Below are 25,326 nucleotides of genomic sequence, written 5' to 3'. Positions count from 1 at the left end.
ACATAAAGGCCAAATACAAAATGGCATGAATTCTCTGAGGACAAAGTTCATATAGATAGGGCTTCTGGGACACAGGTAGGAAAAGAGGATATTCAGGAAATGCAAGTAGCTGAGCACAGCTGGACTATCTAGTGTGAAGAGAAGAGTGGCCTGAGTTGAGACTGGAGAAGTATAGGTAGTTTTAAAGGGTCTTGCAGTCCAAACTTAGGGTTTGGATTCTATCCTGAAGGCTACGGGTAATCACTGAAAGGCTTTCAGCAGGAGAGTAAAATATTCAGGTTAGTGTTGAGGAAGAAATGGACAGGGAGAGACAAGAAACAGGACAGTCTGAAGGCTAGGTGGAATGAGAGTGAGGGTCTGAAGGAAAGCAGTGGCAATGGAGTGGAGATAAGAGAATTTATTACAGAGATAATTAAGTTTGCAGCATCTACTGGATTTGGTGAATCTTTATGTAAGAAAGACTCAAGGACAACTTTTAGGTTCTGCTTGGGTTTCTGAGTAAATTATAATATGAATTAGGGCAGACAGGAGGAGGAGGAGGAAGAGATTTGGAGGGAATAATAAATTCAGATTTGAATACATCTGAATTTCTTCTTCCATTTACACATCTTTATTGGATACCTGCAATTTGCCAGGTGATGCGTTAGGTGCCAAGAGGAAAGTGCTTTTGAGATATCCAGGTGGTGACGACCAACAGGCAGTTAGACACAGAGATCTGAAACTACAGGGAAATGCCTGGCCTGAAAGAAGTGTGGATTTTGAAGTCATCTTCACACAACTGAAGCTACGGGAGTAGATGTGGCAACCATGGGGAAAAGAGGGTTGGTTTGGAAGAATGCCAAGGATACAGTAATGAATAGGAACACTAATAATTAAAAGTAGGAGAGAGGAAGAAGTACTGGGATCACAACTCTTTTCCTAGTTTTCCTACTGGCCCAATGACTGAAAAAAAACAGTTCTTGAGTCAGGAAGAAAATAAGAGGAGAGAGTTATGAAAATCAAGAAAGGAAACAATTTAAGTGATAGCATCAAATTCTACTGAGAAATCAAGTAAGATGAGTACTGAAATCAGTGGAGGAATAAATGAGATTGAGGAAAAATAAATAAATAAAATAAAGAAGGAGAGATTGGAGAAACAGAAAAGAAAGAAGGAAGTTCAACTGATCAAAGCCCTAGAGGAAGCAGAAAGGAACAGAACTCAGAATTCAGGCAAAAGAAACAGTGGGAAACCATATCAACTGAGATAGAATAGAAAGAAATAGACACACAAAAAGTTTTAAAATGTTGGCAACGTCTTTTCCTCTTCCCATACAATAGTGGGATTGGATATGCATACCAGATAATTATAAAAGTCCCTCCAGTCTGAAAATTCTCGTTTTTTTTTACAATGGAATTATGATTTGGGAAACATACTTCTCTCCCCTCCCCAACTCCTGCCTTCATCCTTAATGCATATGGAATGTTAAGACATGTACAAAGTTACCTGAGAAAAGTTAAAGACTGGTTTTGTTGTGCCCCATGCAATGGCAGATCTGGTGACTTCTTCTGTGCTGAAGAGCTTGCAATTTAAATAAACATTGCATGATGGTTGTTTCTCAGATTCTCCAGTAATGAAGTCTTTCCCATCTGGCACCATCAATAGCACATGCAACAGCAAAGCACTTTCTTTTGTTGACACATTTATCTGATTTATCAAATCGTGAGAGGCTGGCACAGCCGTGAAGTTTGAAGGACTTAGTACAACAGGGCTTGGTGACTTTGGGGTGGGGAGCACCAAATTTTGTGTTTTCTTTACAGTTTCTTCATGAATTTGATTTAGGTTCTGTGGATTTTTGGTACAGGTAACATGTTGACTAGGTTCTGGCAGTGTCTTATCTGGACTTGTAAGAGCACAAAGTGGGCTATGTTGGGTGTTGCTACTTAACTTTGTATTGACACCAGCGAAATCCTTGTTATCTATAACAAGCTCCACAGTTACCTATAGAACATAAAAGGAAGAGAGTTAATAGGAATATTTTCTAGAATCAGAATCAGAATTTTGGAGCTAGGAGCAGCATCAGATTGTTAGGCTATAAATTAATTCATCCTCAAATACCACAATAGTAGGAACATTAATAGACTGCACATACATCACCTTACCAGGACTAAGAAAAGCTAGGCCGATGATTTATTAATAATACAAGATGAGCCTAAAACATCATCTTGTGCCATAAATAAGTAAGTGCTCAGAAGAGAATGGAGACATATTTAAAGGACACAGAACCCAGTTGAAGGGGCTCCCACTGGACAAATCCAGGACAAGTTGAGTTTCAAAATGAAAAATAATAGTAGTGGATTATAACCTTTTTAATAACATAAGAATCCATGAGTCCATACCAATATAAATAAATAAGGGAGAAGGGACAACTCTTCTATATAGTAGAATGCCAAATAATAAATGCACAGGGAATGATGGAGTTAATGGTGAAGTTAGAAAATCATATTCTTTCAAATATCATAGTAATAAGTGATTCAGATAAACCCCAAATAGAGGACATTCTACAAAGTAACTGGCCTTACTTTTCAAAAATATCAAAGTACTAAAAGACGAAGAAGGGCGGCAGAACTGTTCTAGGCTGAAGGAGATTAGAGATGACATTTAAATGCAATGGGTGTTTGCTTCTTGAGTCTAAGATACAAACCCGTGTAGTATTTCTGACACACTTTCACTTATTAATGACTGTTAATGGCCTATAATCAAACCTTATCCATTAGCTATGCAAATAAGACCATTATGTAAATTGAGGTTAATTAATTGTTTAAAGGTTCATCCCTTCTTCAGAATTAGCTACCCTACGATCTTTAGCTCTATCACATATCATATGAATAAAGGTAATAAAATAAATTTAATTCATTAAAAATAAATAAATAAATGCAATGCATGATCCTGGACTGGAAAAAAAATGCTACAAAGGGAAGTATTGGCATAGTTGGTGAAATTTGAGTATGGACTACAGACAGAATATACTATTGCTGTTAAATTGATCTTTATAACTGTACAGCATTATGTATAACGTTGCCTTTGTTCTTAGAAAATACACACAAGAAATTAGGGAGAAAGAGGTTTAATGTCTGTAACATATTCTCAAATAGTTCAGAAAGAAATTGTGTGTGTATGTGTATAGAGAGAGAGTGGGGAGGGAGACAAAAAAAGAGAGAGAAAGAGACAGAAGAGGTAGATAATTATAAAGCAAATACGACAAATAATTGCTGAGTCCAGGTAAAGGGTATATGAGTTCTTTGTAGTATTTTTGCAATTTTTCTTTAAGTTTGAAGTTATTTTTAAAAGTTTAAAATGTTAAAAAGTAAAAAAGGATGTGGGATAAATGATGGAAGAATGAAAGTGGTCACTATTACGAGACTTAATTACTAGAGATAAAGGGGACTTGCAGCTCCTTTTATTTAAAACCCACAGCAAAGTTCTTTTGCTCTACTGAATATAGACAGCAATCTATTTAGAACAGTACTTCTCTCAACAAAGCCAGGACAGAAACAATTTCCAGTCTATCAACTCTATTTATTACCCCTTTCTGATTATAAACCTTGCAGTCTAGAATGAACTAGGAAAGCAAGAAATAAAACTTTGGTAGTGGAAGAATAATGTGATGTTAATTTTTTGCAATGGTAGTCGAACAAGTTTTTAAAATTAAATGGTATCTATTACTAAGAAGGCCAGGAAGAGGGCAGAGAGGGCTTCCAAGAAGAGGAAGCAGCATGAAAATCAAGAACAAAAGCATGGATGCATAACCCAGCACAATACTTTAGCAATTCTTTACATAGTTTGACATGGCTATTGGTAGGGAAGCTGGAACAGAGAAAGCTGCAGTGGTCAGCTGGGGTCATATGGTATGCCCTGTATTTTATCCTCTGGGTGATGAGGAGTCATGGAAATGTTTTATGTATGGCTGTGATGATTTCAAAAGCTCGCCAGTACAACAGGACAAAGCTATAGTGAAGCCACACATTCAAATTCTTCCACCTAACGGGAATGTAAATTGGTGCAGCCACTGTGAAAAACAGTATGGAGGTTTCCCAAAAAACTAAAAACAGAACTACCATATGAATGAGCAATGCCACTCCTGGGTATATATATGAAAGAAACAAAAACACTAATTCAAAAAGATACATGCACCCCAATGATACCAGCATTATTTACAACTGCCAAGATATGTAAGAAACCTAAGTGTCCATCAACAGATGAATGAATAAAGATGATGTTGTACTTATACAATGCAATATTATTCAGTCATAAAAAAGAATAAAAGTTTTGCCATTTGCAACAACATGGATGGACTTACGGGTATTATGCTAAGTGAAACAAGTCAGACAGAGAAAGACAAATACTGCATCACTTATACATGGACTCTAAAAATACAACAAACTAGTGAATATAACAAAAAAGAAACAGACTCACAGATACACAGAACTACTTAGTGGTTACCAGTGGGGAGAGGGAAGTGGGAAGGAGCAATACAGAAGTAGCAGATTAAGAGATATAAACTATTATGTATAAAATATGCAACAAAGATACATTGTACAACACAGGGAATATACCCAATATTTTATAACTATAAATGGAGATAATCTTTAAAAATTGTGAATCACTGTATTGTACACCTGTAACTTATATAATATTGTACATCAACTATACTTCAATTAAAAGAAAATGATTAGGGCAAGCTCTAAAAAAAAAAATTCTTCCACCTAAGAAACTGATGCTTCTGAATAAAGAACCCTCTCTCCGATGAATTACACATAGCATTCATCCCACCACACACAAACTCAGCCACTCCTCTCCTTGTTCACTGCCACTACTCTAGTCCAAACTATCAATCATTTCTTTTCTGGACGAACGCAACATTTTCCCTCCTGCACTCTACAATATTCTCTACCCAGTAATCTTTTAAAATGTAAATCAGATGTCACTTCCATGCTTCAATGTCCTTTCTTGGCTCTTAGGATAAAAGCTAAACCTTTTACTCTGACCTACAAAGGTCTGAGCGACATGGCTCCCGCCTGCCTGTCCAATCTCCCTTTTGGCTCACTATCCTGTGGCAACATTCTGCCCCTTGATGAAGTGAAGCCCATTCTCACTTTAGGGCCTTTGCATGTGCCATTCTTTTCTCTGGAACGATCTTTCCTGTGCTTTTTACTTGGTGGCCTCTTCCTCTCATTCTTCAAATCTCACCTTAAATGTCACCTCCTTAGAGAGACCTTCCCATCTCCTACTTCCTCCCAGGTACTTACTATCACATTGTACCATTTAGTTCCTTCCCAGCAGTTTTTTTTTTATTATACACGTGAAATAAATTCATTCATTTACTTATTTTTATTTTTTATTAATTAATTAATTAATTAATTTTATTTTTGGCTGCACTGGGTCTTCACTGTGTGTGGGCTCTCTCCAGTTGCAGCAAACGGGGGCTACTCCTTATTGCGGTGCGCAGGCCTCTCATTATGGTGGCTTCTCTTGTTGCGGAGCACGGGCTCTAGGCGCGAGGGCCTCAGTAGCCATGGCACGCAGGCTCAGCAGTTGTGGCTCACAGGCTCTAGAGCGCAGGTTCAGCAGCTGTGGCGCACGGGCCTAGTTGCTCCACGGCTTGTGGGATCCTCCGGGACCAGGGCTTGAACCCGTGTCCCCTGTATTGACAGGCAGATTCCCAACCACTGAGCCACCAGGGAAGCCCCCTTCCCAGCACTTTTGTTGTCCTGTTTTAATATAAGCTGCAAGAGCAAAGATGCTGATTTTCTTGTTCACTGCTATAATCTCAGGGCCAGCCAGTAACACATGCTCCATAAATACTTGACTACCTGAATGTGAATCTACATACCTTGAGGGGGCCAAGTGGAGTCTGACCATTTTCCTGTTGCACTGGAAGCTGGTCACTGAAAGAAAGCAGCTCAGACTGAATGACAGCTCTCAAAGGTAGTGATGCAGATCCAATGACTTCAGGCTGAGAAAAGAAGGAAAGAAAAAGTTTAGGTTAAAGTAAAGAGAAGCCACAAGGGACTTTAATTTAAGTGACAACATATGATGATTTATAAAGGAATCCATGCTTTATGAAGTCAGTAGCTTAATTATTTGACTGAGGCAACTCTAAGTGGGAGCCCATATTCTGTCATTTTGTTCTCCCTTCTGGGTTTTACTAATTCTCCCTGGAAGATTAGAGAGGGTTTCATGAGTCACAAAGAGGTCAGAAGATTATCTTTTTATATTTTTAAGAGTTAGTTCTTACAAAAAATGTTCAACTTCACGCTTAAAAATAAAAAGTGCAATTAAGATGATGCAAATGTTTGCCATTAAAGCTGGGAGAATTATAAAACATGCCCGATGCTATCAAGGCTATGGAGAAACAGGGGCTGTCATATGCCTGAAGTTGGGAATATAAACTGGCAACATACTTCTGGACAGGAAATTTAGCAATAAATATAAAAAGCTTTTAATATTCATACTCTTTTGCCCAGTAATTTCACTTTTGGAAATTTATACTGAAGAAATAATAAATAATACATAAGAAGCTTATATACAATGTATATTTTAAAAGTTAACAATGAGAAATAACTATATGTTCAAAATCAGGAATTATTAATTATAGCACATTCCTAGAATGGAATAATATATAGCTATTAAAATGATGTTTACTAAAATTTGAAATAATATGAAAATATTCGTAATGTTTATTAGAAATAGGGTATTAAATTATATATAGTAAACCTTCACATATTTATAAAATTACGTGGAAAAGATTTACATTTTTGAAAAAAATGAATAAAAATCCTCAAGACAATGTTAAATTAAAAAAAAGCAGGATAAAAATTGCATATAAAATTATCCTAATACTGTCAAAGATTTACATATATAATGTATTCATTTGAAAAAGATAAAAGAGATACACATAAATATTAACAATAGTTATTTCTCGGTGATAAGATTGTAGGTGATTTTTGTGTTTTAAAAATATTTTTCTATTAAAAACGTATAATTCTTTTATAATTAGAAAAAAGCCTTAACTACGTGATTCAATGCAAATATACTGAAATGCTTATAGAGGTTGTCTTGAGGTTGTGAAATTATGTGTTTTTCCTTCTCTTCCTATTTTGCTGTATTTTCCAAAATGAACGTGTATTATTTAGATCTCCTGAAAATACAAACAAAAAGTAAACAAGATGCATTCCTCATACTATCCATACCAAAGAGGAGGTCAAAGATTATAAAAACTACTCTTTCAATTGAAGGAAGTAAAAACTGCTCATGACATAGTTTGATTTCTGTTGTACCAGTTGCAAGTGGATTTTATAAACTTGGAATTAGCTGATAAAACTGCTACCCACATTATATTATTTTGGATATGGGATGGATAACTTATGTATTCTGTCTGAAAAAAGAAAGTAGAGCCTCAAATTAAGGCTACTATCCTGTATCAATCCAAACCCTCTATAGCAGGGAGCATAGTAAAGAGGTTAAGAACTTAGGATCTAAAGACTCGGGATAGAGTCCTGGCTTTGTCTTTTATTAGCTTGGGTGATCTTAGACAAGTTACTTCACTAAATCTTGGTTTTCTTCATCTGTAGATTGAAGATAATAAGGTATCTAATTCACAAATTGTTTTAATGATTAAATTTGATAGTGTTGTTCACGTAGAGCCTTTAGCACAACATCTAGCCTATAACAAATATCAAATAGAAATTTAAAATTATAATAATAAACAATAACCATAAGTATTAATATCGTTTGAGCCTGGAGAATTTCCTAGTTTAGGTAGGAATATAATTTTAAGTATGCTCCAAATCCCTAGTGTGAATAAATGGTAAGGCAAAGGTCAAAATCACTTGAAGTACCTTTAACTGTGGGGTTTTCTTTGTGTAAATTTGGAAAGTAAGATTGGAATTCCACCAGTGTTCTATCATTGGGCCACCGAACTGTACCGGAAACACAAATCTCTGCTGGAATTTCACCACTGTAAGGAGAACCAGACACATAAGCACATGTCACACCACCCAACTAGAGCCATCTCATCAATCCATGCCTTGATACCACCCACCTTCCTTTCAAATCTAAGATCTCTTTCAGGAATCCAGTCAGTGTAATTTCACAAAAGTGTTAGGGTTATTAGGACTGAAGGAACAGAGACAAAGAGAAAATCCTGGGTACAGCACAGAGAAGATAAGCAGGGCTATGTTGCTCTGCTTTGCTATGAGAAATGAATGTCAAGCATAGGAGCACAGGATGTGTAAAGAGACATACCATACACTTCACTGGGTGTAAGGTATGACCAGTGTTTTAAAAGACAAGTTGATAGGTGATGTAATGAAAGAAGGGGGCTGGCTGGATGTGGGACAATGAGGGATAAATGAAGAGAAGAACTGAATCAAAAACTGTAATAATGAAAATGAGTTTATTTTCTGGCTGAAGACTAGGGGACTTCTCCTGTCACACTTGTACAAGGTTCTAAGTACTGATCTTAGTTTGCAGTGTTAGGCAGAACGGAGTCTGTCTTTTCATAGATGGAAAGGAAGGGGTGTCTGCTGTAATAGCAAGTGTAAATGGGATAAAGTGATGGTAGTATCTGAGTCTGTGCTCACTGCTATGCGGATTTAACAGGTTTAAAAAAAAAAAGGAATTTGGGGCTAGAATCATTTGATGTGAATAAGTTCTGTTACTTACTAATGAACCACTTCAGCCACAATTTATCACCTGTAAAATGATCTTCCAGTCCATTCACTTCTAGACCCTTAAAATGGATCTGAAGAACCCACACAAAAAGGCCCAGTTACAGAGAATCCACTATCTCTGATATTCATTCAAACTGCCCATTTGACCTACTGATCTCTATCCTTGCCATCTTACTTCTTGACTCTTTTTATTTCTTTTGGTACTCATGGACAGGATCTGGGTCTTGCTATCTGGATCCATCCACAGGAACTGTGAACAAAAGGTCTGGGCCCAGCAAGCGCACACCCACTAGACCAGTTTACCTGCTTATCCCACCACGGAAAGAAAAGTAAGACCCCACCTACACCTCAGTGGTGTGCTGAGAGGATCAACTGAGGTAACAGATAAAAAAGCACTTTAAAACACTATAAAATCTTTTATGTACAAACAGAACTGTATTTCAGCCTGGTGCTACTCAGATTTCTCCTTACTACTTAAGTATGTTTTGGTACTATATTATTGTATTTGTCATATAATTCTCTGTTTCTTAAGCTTATTTTTTTTTAAAGTAAGTTAAGGCAATAATGGAAGAAGAAATTCATGTAAATAAATTGCTAACAATATGCCAAAGAAGACTTTTTTAAAGTGTTGGAAGGGATCCTGAAAATAACTTGTCCATTCCATATTATTGTTAAGAGAGGCCCAGAGATGAAAAGTCATTGTGTCTAGGGTCACACAATTAACTGTGTGGTATAACCAGAACTAGAACTCTTCCAATTCCTGGCTTGATGCTTATTCCACATGTCCCATACTATCTTTCTCAGAAGGACAAAGGGAGAACTCAATCGCTGTGGCCAATAATAATAATAATGCATGAGAAGCAATATAGATTAAGAGCACACGATTTGGAATCAAAAAGGTTCTAGTTCAAATTCTAGTTCTACCATAAACCAGTTGTGTTATCTTAGACAAGTTACTTAACTGATTTATGCCTCAGCTTCCTCTTTCTTCATCTGTGTGTGTGTGTGTGTGTGTATGTGTTTTAAAGGATTACATGATTAATATATATAAAACACTGAGTAGAGTTCTTGACACATAATTTAGTGCCCAATAAATGTGAGCTAGTATTAGTTACATACGACTTTAGAGTTTAATGCTTTTACATTCATTATCCCATTTGACTGTCCATTAAGCCCCTGTGTAATACAGGCAGTCCTTGCTTTGTAGATACTATGTCAACTGAAACTCGTGCATATCAGAACTGTGTCCTTGCTGTACCTCAGTTTTACAGATGGGGAATCTGAGGCTCAGAGAAGTTTTAAGGAACTCATAAATGTCCTGTAGGTAGAAGGAGGTAGAGGGGGAAGACCTGAGAAAAGAATCCAACATTTCCATTGTAAAGCAATTATACTCCAATAAAGATGTTAAAAAAACAAAAGAATCCAACATTTTTCTTTGCATTGGGGTTTGATAAAAACAGTTTAAATTGCATTAAAGCTCCTCAAACACATTGACTTCAGCCAGCAGAATGAAGTATACATTCTCGAATGCTTTTAACAAACCTCCAGAGCACCTTCTGTTGCTATCGATAATTTAAGCATACAGAAAATAAACATATGAAAAATTTTAAATGCCCTAATTCTTCCTTACGGTGATGGGGAAAGTGAAACAATGTACTCTAGTAAAAGAGTATATTAAATTACTTTAGGTGCTGTTTTTAAGGGTAAATAAGTATTTATTTTAAATGCTTGTGCTGGATATACTCACATCAAATGAGAAATGATACATGTGCAAGGTTATTCACTGAAGCACTGTCTTTAATAGAGAAATATTGAAAACAACTTAAATATTAAAAGTTGAAAATATTACAGCAAGTCCAAAAAGCCAGTCACAAATATCACATATTATATGATTCCATTTATATGAAATGTCCAGGACGGGAAAATTGAGAGAGACAGAAAGTAGATTAGGAGTTGCTTAGTGAAAGGGGGCAAAGAGAGAATTGAGGAAAGAATGCTAATAAGTACGGGATTTCTTTCAGGGGGGATGAAAATGTTCTAAAATTAGATTGTGGTGATGGTTACACAACCTATAAATATATTAAAAATCATTGAGTTGTATACTTCAAATGGGTGAATTGTATGGTATGTGAATTATACCTTGATAAAGCTATTTTTAAAAAGGGAAGAAAAGAAAAACGTCAATAGTTGAAAGAACATGATCTAAGCATCAGGAGTTCTGAGTTACAGTTTCAGCTATGTCACTGCCTTTCTGCCTTGCATCAGAATAGTCATAGGACCTCTGGGCCAGTTTCCTCACTTGTAAAGTAAAGGAATTAGATTCACTTCAAAATTCTTTCTGCCTCTAAGATTCTACGATAATACAGGAGTATATGAATAATTAGGGATTCAAAAATTCTTCCAAAGCCAAAATATCTAAGGAGCAGAAATCAAGTTCTCTCTTACTTCCATCTGTAATTTTACTGGATGCGAGTCGAACCACCTCAGTGATCAAAGCTGTCTTTGTCAATCCATTTTTGGAAAAGCCCACAGGAAAGTGATATTCCACAAAGAAGGTGCTAAAAAATCAAAACAAGAAAAGTAATTAAAAAACAAACCAAATAATAAACCTATTTTCTCTCTGATAAATCCTACATATCTTTCAAGGTCCTATTTTTAGAACCTCAGGTCCTCAGAGGACCGACCTGCTCTTTTCAAAGCCTTCACCAGTTTTGCGTTCCCACAGCACTTTTCATATAGAACATCTCTTTTGGCCTCTAAAGCTCTATCATATTGGGGTGGCCAAAGAGTTCCTTCAGGCTTTTCTGTAACATCTTACAAAAACCCAAACGAACTTTTTGGCCAACCAACAGATAGCCATTTAAATGTTTCTCTCTCCTGCTGACTGTAAGGCATGGAAGAATGGAGCCTCGGTCTTAATTTTCTTTATTCTCATACTTTTAACGCTTGGGACCTAGTGGGGGATTCACTACATTTTTGTTGATTGAATAAAGCATATGAAAGCACTTTACAAATCATAAAGTACTACGTAATTATTTATTATTACTACCAGACACACTTTCCAGAAATGTCAAATTTAGTTTTCCCATGTTAGAGACATACCGCTTTTTTGTTGTCAGCTTAGGTGGTCTCCCAGGAAAGCTTTTTTTGCCAGGCGTCTCCTGAGGACTATCTGGAGGAACTCCCATTGTTTCAATGATGATTCTGACTGAATGTGTTCTGCCCAGAAGGGCCAGTCTATCCACACTTAGGGTCATCACTTGGGCATCTTCTGGAGTTTCTGATAGCATCTGTTGTTCAATCAAGTTTCTGAAAGGAGTTCATATAGACAGTGAGGAAGATCGTCAGAAGCCAAATATGAAACGATCTAGTTGGTACAGGCAAGAGGAGGAAGGAGGAAAGGCAGCAGGCATCTTAATTCACAAGTTATCAAGGATTGGGAAATGGCTTTAATCATAATTCTGGTCCTAATCTACATGAAAGAAATCTCAAAAAATGTAAAAACAGAGACTTCCCTGTGGTCCAGTGGTTAAGACTCCACGCTCCCAATGCAGGGGGCCCGCATTTGATCCCTGGTCAGGGAACTAGATCCTGCATGCCGCAACTAAAGATCCCACAGCAAAGATCCCACATGCAGCAACAAAGATCCCGTGTGCCACAACTAAGACCCATGCAGCCAAAAAAAAAAAAGTAAAGGGCTTCCCTGGTGGCGCAGTGGTTGAGAATCTGCCGCTAATGCAGGGGACACGGGTTCGAGCCCTGGTCTGGGAAGATCCCACATGCCGCGGAGCAGCTGGGCCCGTGAGCCACAATTACTGAGCCTGCGCGTCTGGAGCCTGTGCCCCGCAACAAGAGAGGCTGCGATAGTGAGAGGCCCGCGCACCGCGATGAAGAGTGGCCCCCGCTTGCCACAACTAAAGAAAGCCCTCGCACAGAAACTAAGACCCAACACAGCCATAAATAAATAAATAAATAAATAAATAAATAAATAAATAAATAAATAAATAAATAAATAAATAAAATTAAAAAAAAAAAAAAAAAGACTCTGCTCCGAGTGCAGGGGGTGTGGGTTCAATCCCTGGTTGCTGCACGGTGCAGCCAAAAAAAAAAAAAAAAAAAAAAAGTAAAAACATTCGTGTAATCCAAAGGCTTATTATCTCCACACAAGTACAGAAACTGATATAACAGAATTAGGTTTTCAACAAGGGATACAGACTTTACTTCAGTTATTCACTACTTTAATATAACTACTATCGTCACTTTTGTGTATTCCTTTTCATTTGCTTTCTTTATGCATATTTTCTACATTAAGTGTAACAGAGCATACATACAACTTAGAATTCTGCTTTCTCCCTTAACTATTTTATCACATCCATCTTTTCATGTTACTGCATGTTTAAGGACTGCAATACTTAATGAGTTACTGTAACTCAACCAGTCTGACAGTGTTGGCAAACACAGGTGATTTCACTTGAAGAGATCTTGTGAAAATAATCTTCCTTTGCTTTTGACTCTAAACAAGCATTCATAAAGAGGCTCACCTATTTTTCTTGCCCACCGCCTTCTTCTTCAACTTATGATCATTTGACTCTAGAACCTTAGAAGATCTGGCAAGAGCTTTTGACTGGCTCATTTTTTTAGAAGGGACAACATCATCATCTCCACTGAAGACATCACTGACACTGGTATCAGATTTCTATGGGGGGAAGAAACAAAAAGAGAGGCACTAAAAGATAACTGCTTTGGGGATAGTGGTAATGAAAACATTTCTCTAAAAGTAGTAATCAAAAGAGATAACTGACACCAGGGAGAAAATCCTGTTTCTCCTGGCTATACAAAAATAATATGAAGTTCACAAAAATAACCTACAAGTTCAGTTCAAAGAAAATAAATGAAAATAGATTCTTCTTTCGAATTCTCAATAATAATAAAAACCACTATTTACTGACTGCCTTCTATGTATCTGGTACTATGTTAAATGCTGCATGTGTATTTCTAATACTTAGTACATTCCTGTAAGGTGTCCCCATCTCAATTTTTACAAGTGAGAAAATGAAAGCTGAGAGAAGTTAGATAGCTTTGTTTACGATTCACAGCTGTAAATAGTAAAAGGCAGATCTTGATCTCCATGAGTTCCAAAGCCTGTATTTTCTACCACAGTTTGAGGGAAAATGATGGCACAATATCACCTAACTATATGGGTGCAAAGATTCTACTTTTTTTCAGCACTCTATACTCCTAATGATTCATTCTGCTTTTAATCTTGCTAAGATGAACTGTTTATTATACGTCACAAATTTTCGTAATGGCAGAACTGGTGGGTAAGCCCCCTGTAATTTTATCGTGAGAAAAGGCAGCTGGAACTGACTAATCAGCTCTAACACAAACGCAATATAAGAAGACAGCGTTACAGTTATTTGGCTCCAATTTTAAAAAAATCTTGCTGTTATAAATGCAGGAGACCAATCCAAAGTAGTTTTAAGCTTATCACCTCCAACTCCCTTTTTTCAGCATCTCAGGGTGTATAACGTATTGACCTGTCATAAGGGTAACAAATTAATAGTTAAATAGGCATGATCAGAATGTCCTTCTAGGAGGCAATGTAACTTTTCCAAGGTGAAATTACAAAGCTTTTTGCTCTTAATTTTTTCTTTGTTAAGTGGCAGCTTCTAAAAATGGTTTTGACAAGGTGATCAAAAGCTAGATGGGTCCATAGCCTGAAGAAAATTAGAGTAAATATAAACCAGGTTGTTCAAAAGCTCATAATTTCAGGAAACAAAACCACAAGGTAATGCTGAATTTCTAAGCTGTGGATGTTATTCAATATTAAGAACATTAAACACTGACCCCAGGGAAGGACATGAGCATTCTAACTCCCTGGTCTTCCCAGTGCCTCAAGGCCAATTGGTTCACTCCTTCTTCCAGTAAACAAACATTTTCTAAAATTATTTTGTTCAGATAGCATGGGGGATTACTTAGTACCATTCACACATTCATTCGTTTATTCATTAAGAATTCACTGAGTACTCAAATTCTATCAGGCTTTGTTTTACAGGTAATAAAAAGATAATGAAGACACGTTTTTGTTCATGAGGAACTGTATCATACAACATAAGGGCTCTAAGAGAGGTATGTGCAGGATATTGTGGACATTCAGGCAACAAACTCTGCTTAGAGGAGTCTGGGATGGTTTCTTCATAGAGGTGATGAGTTGATTTTTAAAGAATGAAGAGAAGTTTACCAGATGTATAAGGGCATTTCAACATTTAAAGTAGAAGGATCAGTATGAGCAAGAGATACGGGGATGGAAAAAGCTAGACTGTGGAGTGGTGAGACAATCAGTATGACTGGAGTCTCCAGTGGTTACAGGGCAAAAGTGGGAGATGATGTTAGGGAGGTTAAGTCAAGATCAGATTCTAATGCTATGCTCAAGACTTAGGAGACGGTGTGTTCTAGTGGGAACAACATGGGCTTTTTGCCAGACAGACTAGGGTAAGAATTCTAGTTCTGCCTAATTACTAGTAATTAATGTCTCTAAGCTTTTATTTCATGATATGTAAAAGAGATAACACTATCTCATGGGGCTAGTAAAAGAATTAAATGAAATAATGAACTTAAAACATTTGGCACAGTACTTAATAAATAACAGGTAACGTAAATTCCCTGGCACACAGAAAATGTGTACTAAATGTAAGTTCCCTTTCTCTTTTCTCCTACAGGTAACATAGTTTCAGTGATGACTTTTAAGGTAGAAAGTCATGAAATCCTAACAATTCACAGTATCTTTTAAGTCCATCTCCTCCTTTCCAATCCCACTGCTGCTACTCTCATTCTGGCATGCTCTCTCTCTCTCTCTGTCTCACACCTCCAATAACCCAATGGCTTCCTTTCTGCTCCCATTATTCTCCCCTCAGTTGACCTCCTACATCATTGCCAGATTAACATTCCTAGAACACTATTTCAGTCATGTCATTTCCTCCTCACTCGACATTCAAACGCTGTTACAGACTGCTTGCAATGCGCTAGCCTGCCTCGTCAATGTCTCTTCCACACAAATTCTTACCCAGTCAAATTAGATGCCTTGTAGTACACAAACTGCTTCTCTAAGTAGGTCATTCTTTCTATTCCTATTTCATATCGTTTATCTCTCTGAACACTACTTTTCAAGTCTCAGTTAAAATCCCTTATCCCTCATGATGCTCCTTCCTGACAATCTCATGTAAAAGTCCTCCCTGCTTCTTCTGCACCCTGGTCGCCCCATTGCTTTTCCACTGAGCTAGTTATAAACTACATTGTATTTCAGGTATCTTTGCTGACCTGGAGAAAAAGAAAATAGGGAATATGACAGCAATCTTCACAAATATGATTATTTGTGGAACAGTGAATGAACTCATTTTGTATACACTCTAGAAGATGTTAAACCAATGAATAGAACATACAGCTTGACATAAGAAAGAACTTTGAAAATGCTAAAACTGCTTGAAAAGAGAATGTTCTGTCTTAAGGGTCAGTAGAGGTATTTGTCCGCCATGAGTAGAGGTGTTTCTGGAACCCCTGTATCAGAAAAGATACCAGTCAACGGTGGTTCTGAGAGTATACCTACATTAGCTCTTCCTTGAAAGAGCTCTTAGGAAGTCATATAATATATTAAGATTATAGGCTTTGGACTCAGGTAAACTTGAATTTGAATCCTGGCTCTAACACTTACTTGTTATGATGTGTCCTTGGACAAAATAATTAATCTTAGTAGGCTTATCTCCTCATCTGTAAAATGAGGATAATACTCTCCTCTTCAGATTGTGATTATAATTAAATAAGGTATGTAAAATGGATAGCTTTCTGTCTGGCAAGTGGTAACATGCCTACACCCACTAATATTATTAATACTCTTGTTCTCCAATTGCTAAAGTTTCAGATTCAGTGACTTACAGGTGCTGTGTAAAACAAGTTCTCCAGGAGACTCTGGTCATACTGAGGGTCATTGGGCTCACTGCTGCAATACACATCACTCCCAGGAGATGGGGAATCTGGAGGAGAGCCTAGCCCGTCCCAGTAACGACCTTGGGATAATTCAGCACTGCAGAGATAAGAAAAACAAAGCAGGACTTTAAGTTTCAGCTGAGCTATTCTTTTTTTATTAAACGTTCTGAAGTTCTAAACATGGAAGAAAATATGTTAAACAGAAGACTTACATTAAACAGAAGATTATCTGATAAATAGTTTCATACTATATTCCCCCTCCTCTGGGGTGTCAACAGCTAGCATTCAAAAAATACACTACTGACAGAGATTGTGATCTCATTCATTTATTTAACAAACATTTTACTGGGTAACTATTATGTGCCAGGCATGGTGTTAGGTCCTGAATGCTACAGAGATGGCTAACCTAACTTGTTCTACTCTTGTGCTGCTTATGGTCTAGTAGGGAGGAAAAAAGACAAAGAATTAACTATAATTCAATGAGTTAAATGTTATATACTGTTTTTGTGAAGAATGGCTAATTCATAAATATGCCTTCTTCTGTTAAGCAAAAATATGTGTATTTAGGTTAATTATGGCAAGATTTGTTCTATGTGGGATAGAGAAATAAGTAAAACAGATACTCTACTTATAAAGAGTTTGTAAACTAATAAACATAAGCATACAAATATGTGTATATTTCATTCATTTTTGTTTCTCCTATAGTAACTAGCACTTAATGAACATCTGTAAATGAACTTACTGATCTTAATGAACATGTTATTAATAATAAAAACAGTATTTATTAAGTACTTAATATGTGCCAAACACTGTGCTAAGCATTTCAATTATTCTTTCAACTTTGCTTCCCTTTCAAGCTAGCTACTATACTTTTTTTCCCTTCTGTAGTTTCCCAATAATACGTGATCACTACCTTCAAATTAGATCGTGTTCCTATAATTCTTGGAACAAAGAAATGCTCAACAAATAGATGCTCAATAAATGTTCCTTTCTTCACCTTTCCTTAATCTATAGCAGAGTTTCTCAACCTTAGCACTACTGACATGTTGGGTCAGATAATTCATTGTCACTGGGAGCTACCCTGTGCATTTTGGATCCCTGGACCCTACTCATCAGAAGCCAGTAGCACTCCTCCAGGTGTGACAACCCAAAGTATCTCCAGACATTACCAAATGTCTCATGGGGTAGGGGTAGGGGAGAACTGCCCTCCAGTTGAGAACCACTGATCTATAGTAATCTCTCTCTCAAAGGTCAAGAACAACTTCCTAACTGCCAAAATCCAACTAACAACTTCCCAATCCACACAGCTTCTCTGCAGCTTGTGAGCACTGCTCCTTTTTGAAGCTCTACTTCTTGGTATTCTACACAATTCTCATTTGCCACTTACGGTTCCCCTTCCCAGCGCCCTCCCCAGCACACCCCCCTCCACCAGTTGCTTTTCTCCCCTCTTTGCACACCCTTAAATTTATGAATTCTGTTCAGTATATAGTCCTCTACCTTCCCCCCCCCAAATTAACATTTCTTTGAATTTATTCTTCTGTCTTTGACACAGAAAAAGGTATGCCATTTCCCTCCATGCAATATTTAGGACATACTTATAACCAGAAACGGGGAGAGGTCAGAGATATTTTGCACAGGCCAGAGGCCTGGGGTTCCTGTTGGGAGGGCAGGAGATATAAAAGTAAAAGAAAAAGGGAGGGTTGGAATTTGCCTGTATTCTTTGGCTACAAGACAAGTCCATTCTCAGAACTTCCTTCTTTTTCTTTTTAATCATGTTTTAATCAAAGAACACATGTACCTATTTTATATTTTTATTTTTAAAAAAATTTATTTATTTTGGCTACGCCGGGTCTTAGTCTGCAGCATGCGGGCTTCTTTGTTGCGGCATACACACGGGATCTAGTTCCCTGACCAGGGATTGAACCCGGGCCCCCTGCATTGGGAGCCCCGAGTCTTACCCACTGGACCACCAGGAAGTCCCTACACGTACCTATTTTAAAAGTCAAATAGGACTACCAAGACATAATGAAAATCAGTAGCTGCCTGCCTCCTTAGAATCACTTTAAACTCCTTAAGATGTTTCTTCTGGTATTTACCTTCATATTTCTAAGTAACACATGTGTACTGCTATTTTCTGATTTTTCACTTTTCTAAATGATTTATGGACTTTCTAGTATGAAAAATGAAAGATCCACTCTCTTATACCATTATTCTTGGAAACGGATAGCCCTTTCCCCCATCTTCTCAATTTATATTACAATTTTTTGTTGTTAATCTTCAGGGTTAACATCATATCAGAGCCAAGTATAATTTACTATACTTTCTTTACAACTTCTAGTTTTCCTTGTTTTAATAACTGTCTTAACTTTCATTTACTTAGTTTTCTACGTGCCTATTACTATTTCATTATTGAACTCTCCAAGAGAATGGACAGATTTCCTCTCATTCTGCTCAAACACAGGAGAAATGTGTTTCCACCTACCCTTTCCCCTCCTTGGAAATATCCCTACTGAAGCCCTGTCCTGCTTCCATAAGAAGTGTTTGCTCTCTAAATATGACACAGGCCATAAAGCTCTTTTTCTCTTTCTTCTCTGTTACATCCCCTACTTCTTGGACTCCATGCCTTGCTCTTTATTCCTATATTCTCTCTGTTGTAGAGAATACCCTATGGTTCCCTGAGAACTAGTGCAAGAGAGGCAATCTTCCGAGTCCCTGCATGTATGAAGATATTTTTACTCTACCCTCACACATGATTGATTGGAAATGGAATTTGAGGTCAACAATTAAGAATTTTCAGAATCCTGGGGCTTTCCTCGTGGTCCAGTGGGTAAGAATCCATGCTCCCAGTGCAGGGGGCCCAGGTTCAATCCCTGGTTGGGGAACTAGATCCCACATGCATGCCGCAACTAAGAGTTCGCATGTCACAACTAAGAAGTCCACATGCTGCAACTAAACATTCTGCAACAAAGATCCCGCATGCCGCAACAAAGATCCCACGTGCCTCAACTAAGACCTGGCGCAGCCTAAACAAACAAACAAAAATAAATAAATAAGTAAATATTAAAAAAAAAAAAAGAATTTTCAGAATCCTGAAAGCAATTTTCCACTGTCTTCCATGGAGCTGGTAGAAAAGTCTTTTTTTATTTCTGGCTTTATTGAGGTATAATTGACAAATAAAATTGTAACATATTAAAAGTGTACAATTGATGACTTGATATACATTGTGAAAGAATTCCTCTCATTGAGTTAATTAATGCATCTATCACCTCACATATTTCCTTTCCCCTTCTTTCTTCCTTCCTTCTTTCCTTCCCTTTTTATTTTCTTGTGAGAACATTTAAGTTCTACTCTCTCAGTAAATTTCAGTTATGCAATACAGTGTTATCAACTATAGTCACATTATAACTAGATCCTCAGACCTTATTATTCTTATAACTGAAAATTTGTACCACTTTACCAACCCTTCCCTATTTTCTCCAACCCCCAGAAACCACTTTTTGACAATGTTTCAATAAATTTGACTTTATTTTTGATTCCACATATAAGTGATACCATGTAGTATTTCTCTGTCTGGCTTATTTCGCTTAGCATAATGCTCTCCTGGTTCATCCATGTTGTCACAAATGACAGGATTTCCTTCTTTTTTTTAAGGCTGAATAATATTCATTCCATATTTTCTTGATCCATTCATCCACTGACAGACACTTAGGTTGTTTCCATACCTTGGCTATTATGTATAATGCTGCAATGAACATGGGAGTACAAATATCTCATCAAGATAATGATTTCAAGCAACCTAAATGTCCATCAACAGAGGAATGGATAAAGATGTGGTACATATATACAATGGAATATTACTCAGCCATAAAAAGGAATGAATAATGCCATCTGCAGTGACATGGGTGGACCTAGAGATTGTCATATAGAGTGAAGTAAGTCAGAAAGAGAAATCAAACATCGTATAATATTGCTTATATGTGGAATCTAGAAAAACGGTTCAGATGAACTTATTTGCAAATCAGAAACAGAGTTACAGAATAGAAAATAAACTTATGGTTACCAAGGGCGGATGGGGGGTGGGATGAATTGGGAGACTGGATTGACATACATACACTGCTATATATAAAATAGATAATTAATGAGAACCTACTGTATAGCACAGGGAGCTCTACTCAATGCTCTTTGGTGACCTAAATGAGAAGGAAATCTATACAACAGTGGATATATGTATATATATAACTGACTCACTTTCCTGTACAGCAGAAACTAACACAACATTGTAAAGCAACTATACTCCAATAAAAAAAAAATAGATAAACAACAAGGACCTACTGTATAGCACAGGGAACTCTACTCGATACTCTGTAATAACCTATATGGGAAAAGAATCTGAAACAGAATAGATATATGTATATGTATAACAAAACCACTTTGCTGTACACCTGAAATACAACATTGTAAATCAACTATACTCCAATATAAAATAAATGTTTTTTTAAATTTCAAAAAAAAACCAGACAATGATTTCATTTCCTTTGTATATACAACCAGAATTGGGATTGCTGGGTCATATGGCAGTTCTATTCTTAATTTCTGGAGGAACCTCCATACTGTTTTCCATAGTGACTATACCAGTTTACATTCCCACCGACAGTGTACAGGGTTTTCTTTTTCTCCAAATTCTCACCAGCATTTGTTATCTCTTTTCTTTTTGTAACAGAAATCTAAATAGGTGTGAAGTGATATCTCATTATGGTTTTGATGTGCAGTTCCCTGATGATTAATGATGTTGAGCACATTTTCTCGTACCTCTTGGACATTTCTATGTCTTCTTTGGAAAAAAGGTCTATTTAGGTCCTTTGCCCAATTTTTAATTGGGCTATTTGTTTGTTTGTTGTTTTTTTTTACCATAGAGTTGTATAAGTTCCTTGTATATTTTGGATATCAACCCCATATCAGATACGTGGTTTGCAAATATTTTCTGCCTTTGCATTTTGTTGATGGTTTACTTTCCTGTGTTTTAGTTTCATGTGGTCCCACTTACTTATTTTTGCTTTTGCTCCCTTTGATTTTGGTGTCAAGTCCAAAAAATTATTGACAAGACCAATGTCAAGGAGCTTACCCCCACTATGTTTTCGTTCAGGAGTTTTATGGTTTCAAGTCTATGCTCAAGTCTTCAATCCATTTTGAGTTGATTTCTGTGTACAGTGTAAAACAGTGTCCAGTTTCATTCTTTTTTTTTTTTGGACTTATTTTTTAAATTTATTTTTTTATTCAAACAGAAAGTCACAAAAATTATAATCATCCTCATCAGTTCACTCAGTCCCATGTAATTAAATTTTTTTTATCTTGATCTTTTGTTAGCACTTTTATGAATTCATCAGTTTTCCATTAGAGTTCTGAAAATGCTTATTCATTCAGTTCAGCAGTATAGTCAGTTACCAGAAACCTGTGCTTGTCACAATCTTTTCCATGAATTCCTTGAAGATGAAACCCTTTTATAGGAACATTTTTGCAAAAGCATGAGAGTACACCCAGAACTGTCTGTAAATGACAAGACTTAAAAATGACCACGGTTAAAGATTTGATGAAGTTCACAATAATGCAACTGACAAGGAAATTTAGTTATTTCTAAGATAAACATTTTAAAATAATAACTAGAATTATGACTTATAACACTATACCAGAACATATAAGATTTTTAGGAATTTCATGTAATGTCTGAAACATTTATATTAACATATTTCCACACAAATAACCCAAAGAAAGTTTAGTATTAGTCGTTTTTTTGTTTTTTGGTTTTTTAAATTTTATTTTATTTACTTTTTTATACAGCAGGTTCTTATTAGTCATCAATTTTATACACACCAGTGTACACATGTCAATCCCAATCGCCCAATTTATCACACCACCATCCTCAACCCCCCGTGGCTGTCTCCCCTTGGTGTCCATACGTTTGTTCTCTACATCTGTGTCTCAACTTTTGCCCTGCAAACGGGTTCATCTGTACCATTTTTTTAGGTTCCACATACATGCGTTAATATACAATATTTGTTTTTCTCTTTCTGACTTAACTTCACTCCGTATGACAGTCTCTAGATCCATCCATGTCTCAACAAATGACCCAATTTCGTTCCTTTTTATGGTTGAGTAATATTCCATTGTATATATGTACCACAACTTCTTTATCCATTTGTCTGTCGATGGGCATTTAGGTTACTTCCATGACCTGGCTATTGTAAATAGTGTCGCAATGAACACTGGGGTGCATGTATCTTTTTGAATTATGGTTTTCTCTGGGTATATGCCCAGTAGTGGGATTGCTGGATCATACAGTAATCCTATTTTTAGTTTTTTAAGGAACCTCCATACTGTTCTCCATAGTGGCTGTATCAATTTACATTCCCACCAACAGTGCAAGAGGGTTCCCTTTTCCCCACACCCTCTCCAGCATTTGTTCTTTGTACACTTTCTGATGATGCCCATTCTAACTGGTGTGAGGTGATACCTCATTGTAGTCTTGATTTGCATTTCTCTAATAATTAGCGATGTTGAGCAGCTTTTCATGTGCTTCTTGGCCATCTGTATGTCTTCTTTGGAGAAATGTCTATTTAGGTCTTCTGCCCATTTTTGGATTGGGGTGTTTGTTTTTTTAATACTGAGCTGCATGAGCTGTTTATATATTTTGGAGATTAATCCTTTGTCAGCTGATTCGTTTGCAAATATTTTCTCCCATTCTGAGGGTTGTCTTTTCGTCTTGTTTATGGTTTCCTTTGTTGTGCAAAAGCTTTGAAGTTTCATTAGGTCCCATTTGTTTATTTTTTGTTTTTATTTCCATTACTCTAGGAGGGGGATCAAAAAGATCTTGCTGTGATTTATGTCAAAGAGTGTTCTGCCTATGTTTTCCTCTATGAGTTTGATAGTGTCCGGTCTTACATTTAGGTCTTGAATCCATTTTGAGTTTATTTTTGTGTATGGTGGTAGGAAGTGTTCTAATTTCATTCTTTTACATGTAGCTGTCCAGTTTTCCCAGCACCACTTACTGAACAGACTGTCTTTTCTCCACCGTATATCCTTGCCTCCTTTTTCATAGATTAGTTGACCATAGGTGTGTGGGTTTATCGCTGGGCTTTCTATCTTGTTCCATTGTTCTATGTTTCTGTTTTTGTGCCAGTACCATATTGTCTTGCTTACTGTAGCTCTGTAGTATAGTCTGAAGTCAGGGAGTTTGATTCCTCCAACTCCGTTTTTTTCCCTCAAGACTGCTTTGGCTATTTGGGGTCTTTTGTGTCTCCATACAAAATTTTAAGATCTTTTGTTCTAGTTCTGTAAAAAATGCCATTGGTAACTTGATAGGGATTGCACTGAATCTGTAGATTGCTTTGGGTAGTATAGTCATTTTCACAATGTTGATTCTTCCAATCCAAGAACATGGTATATCTCTCCATCTGTTTGTATCATCTTTAATTTCTTTCATCAGTGTCTTATAGTTTTCTGCATACAGGTCTTTTGTCTCCCTAGGTAGGTTTATTCCTAGGTATTTTATTCTTTTTGTTGCAGTGGTAAATGGGAGTGTTTCCTTAATTTCTCTTTCAGATTTTTCATCATTAGTTTATAGGAATGCAAGAGATTTCTGTGCATTAATTTTGTATCCTGCAACTTTACCAAATTCATTGATTAGCTCTAGTAGTTTTCTGCTGGCATTTTTAGGATTCTCTATGTATAGTATCATGTCATCTGCAAACAGTGACAGTTTTACTTCTTCTTTTCCAATTTGTATTCCTTTTATTTCTTTTTCTTCTCTGATTGCTGTGGCTAGTACTTCCAAAACTATGTTGAATAATAGCGGTGAGAGTGGACATCCTTGTCTTGTTCCTGATCTTAGAGGAAATGCTTTCAGTTTTTCACCATTGAGAATGATGTTTGCTGTGCGTTCGTCGTATATGGCCTTTATTATGTTGAGGTAGGTTCCCTCTATGCCCACTTTCTGCAGAGTTTTTATCATAAATGGGTGTTGAATTTTGTGAAAAGCATTTTCTGCATGCTTTGAGATGATCATATGGTTTTTATTCTTCAATTTGTTAATATGGTGTATCACACTGAATGATTTGCATATGTTGAAGAATCCTTGCATCCCTGGGATAAATCCCACTTGATCATGGTGTATGATCCTTTTAATGTGTTGTTGGATTCTGTTTGCTAGTATTTTGTTGAGGATTTTTGCATCTGTATTCATCAGTGATATTGATCTGTAATTTTCTTTTTTTGTACTATCTTTGTCTGGTTTTGGTATCAGGGTGATGGTGGCCTCACAGAATGAGTCTGGGAGTGTTCCTTCCTCTGCAATTTTTTGGAAGAGTTTGAGAAGAATGGGTGTTAGCTCATCTCTAAATGTTTGATAGAATTCACCTGTGAAGCCATCTGGTCCTGGACTTTTGCTTGTTGGAAGATTTTTAATCACAGTTTCAATTTCATTACTTGTGATTGGTCTGTTCATATTTCCTATTTGTTCCTCATTCAGTCTTGGAAGGTTATACCTTTCTAAGAATTTGTCCATTTCTTCCAGGTTGTCCACTTTATTGGCATAGAGTTGCTTGTAGTAGTCTCTTAGGATGCTTTGTATTTCTGTGGTGT

General features: G+C 36.7%; 1 protein-coding gene across 3 annotated transcripts in view; it reads right to left on the bottom strand.

Annotated features, from left to right (window-relative positions):
- C2CD3 (C2 domain containing 3 centriole elongation regulator) overlaps positions 1-25,326 on the bottom strand; it is a 126,845-nt gene that overhangs the window by 68,604 nt on the left and 32,915 nt on the right. For all 3 annotated transcript variants that reach the window (XM_082411220.1, XM_082411221.1, XM_082411219.1), the window contains exons 8-14: positions 16,642-16,789; positions 13,254-13,408; positions 11,815-12,021; positions 11,158-11,270; positions 7,879-7,997; positions 5,871-5,993; positions 1,484-1,978 (exon numbers count right to left, since the gene is read on the bottom strand). In XM_082411220.1, the coding sequence (XP_082267346.1) occupies positions 1,484-1,978; positions 5,871-5,993; positions 7,879-7,997; positions 11,158-11,270; positions 11,815-12,021; positions 13,254-13,408; positions 16,642-16,789 (1,360 nt within the window). The remainder of the gene's footprint in view (positions 1-1,483; positions 1,979-5,870; positions 5,994-7,878; positions 7,998-11,157; positions 11,271-11,814; positions 12,022-13,253; positions 13,409-16,641; positions 16,790-25,326) is intronic.

Source organism: Balaenoptera physalus (genome assembly GCF_965194825.1).
Source record: "Balaenoptera physalus genome assembly, chromosome: 10".
NCBI classification, from domain to species: Eukaryota; Metazoa; Chordata; class Mammalia; order Artiodactyla; family Balaenopteridae; genus Balaenoptera; species Balaenoptera physalus.
Note: the sequence above shows the minus strand (reverse complement) of the source record. Positions and strands in the feature narration are given on the sequence as shown.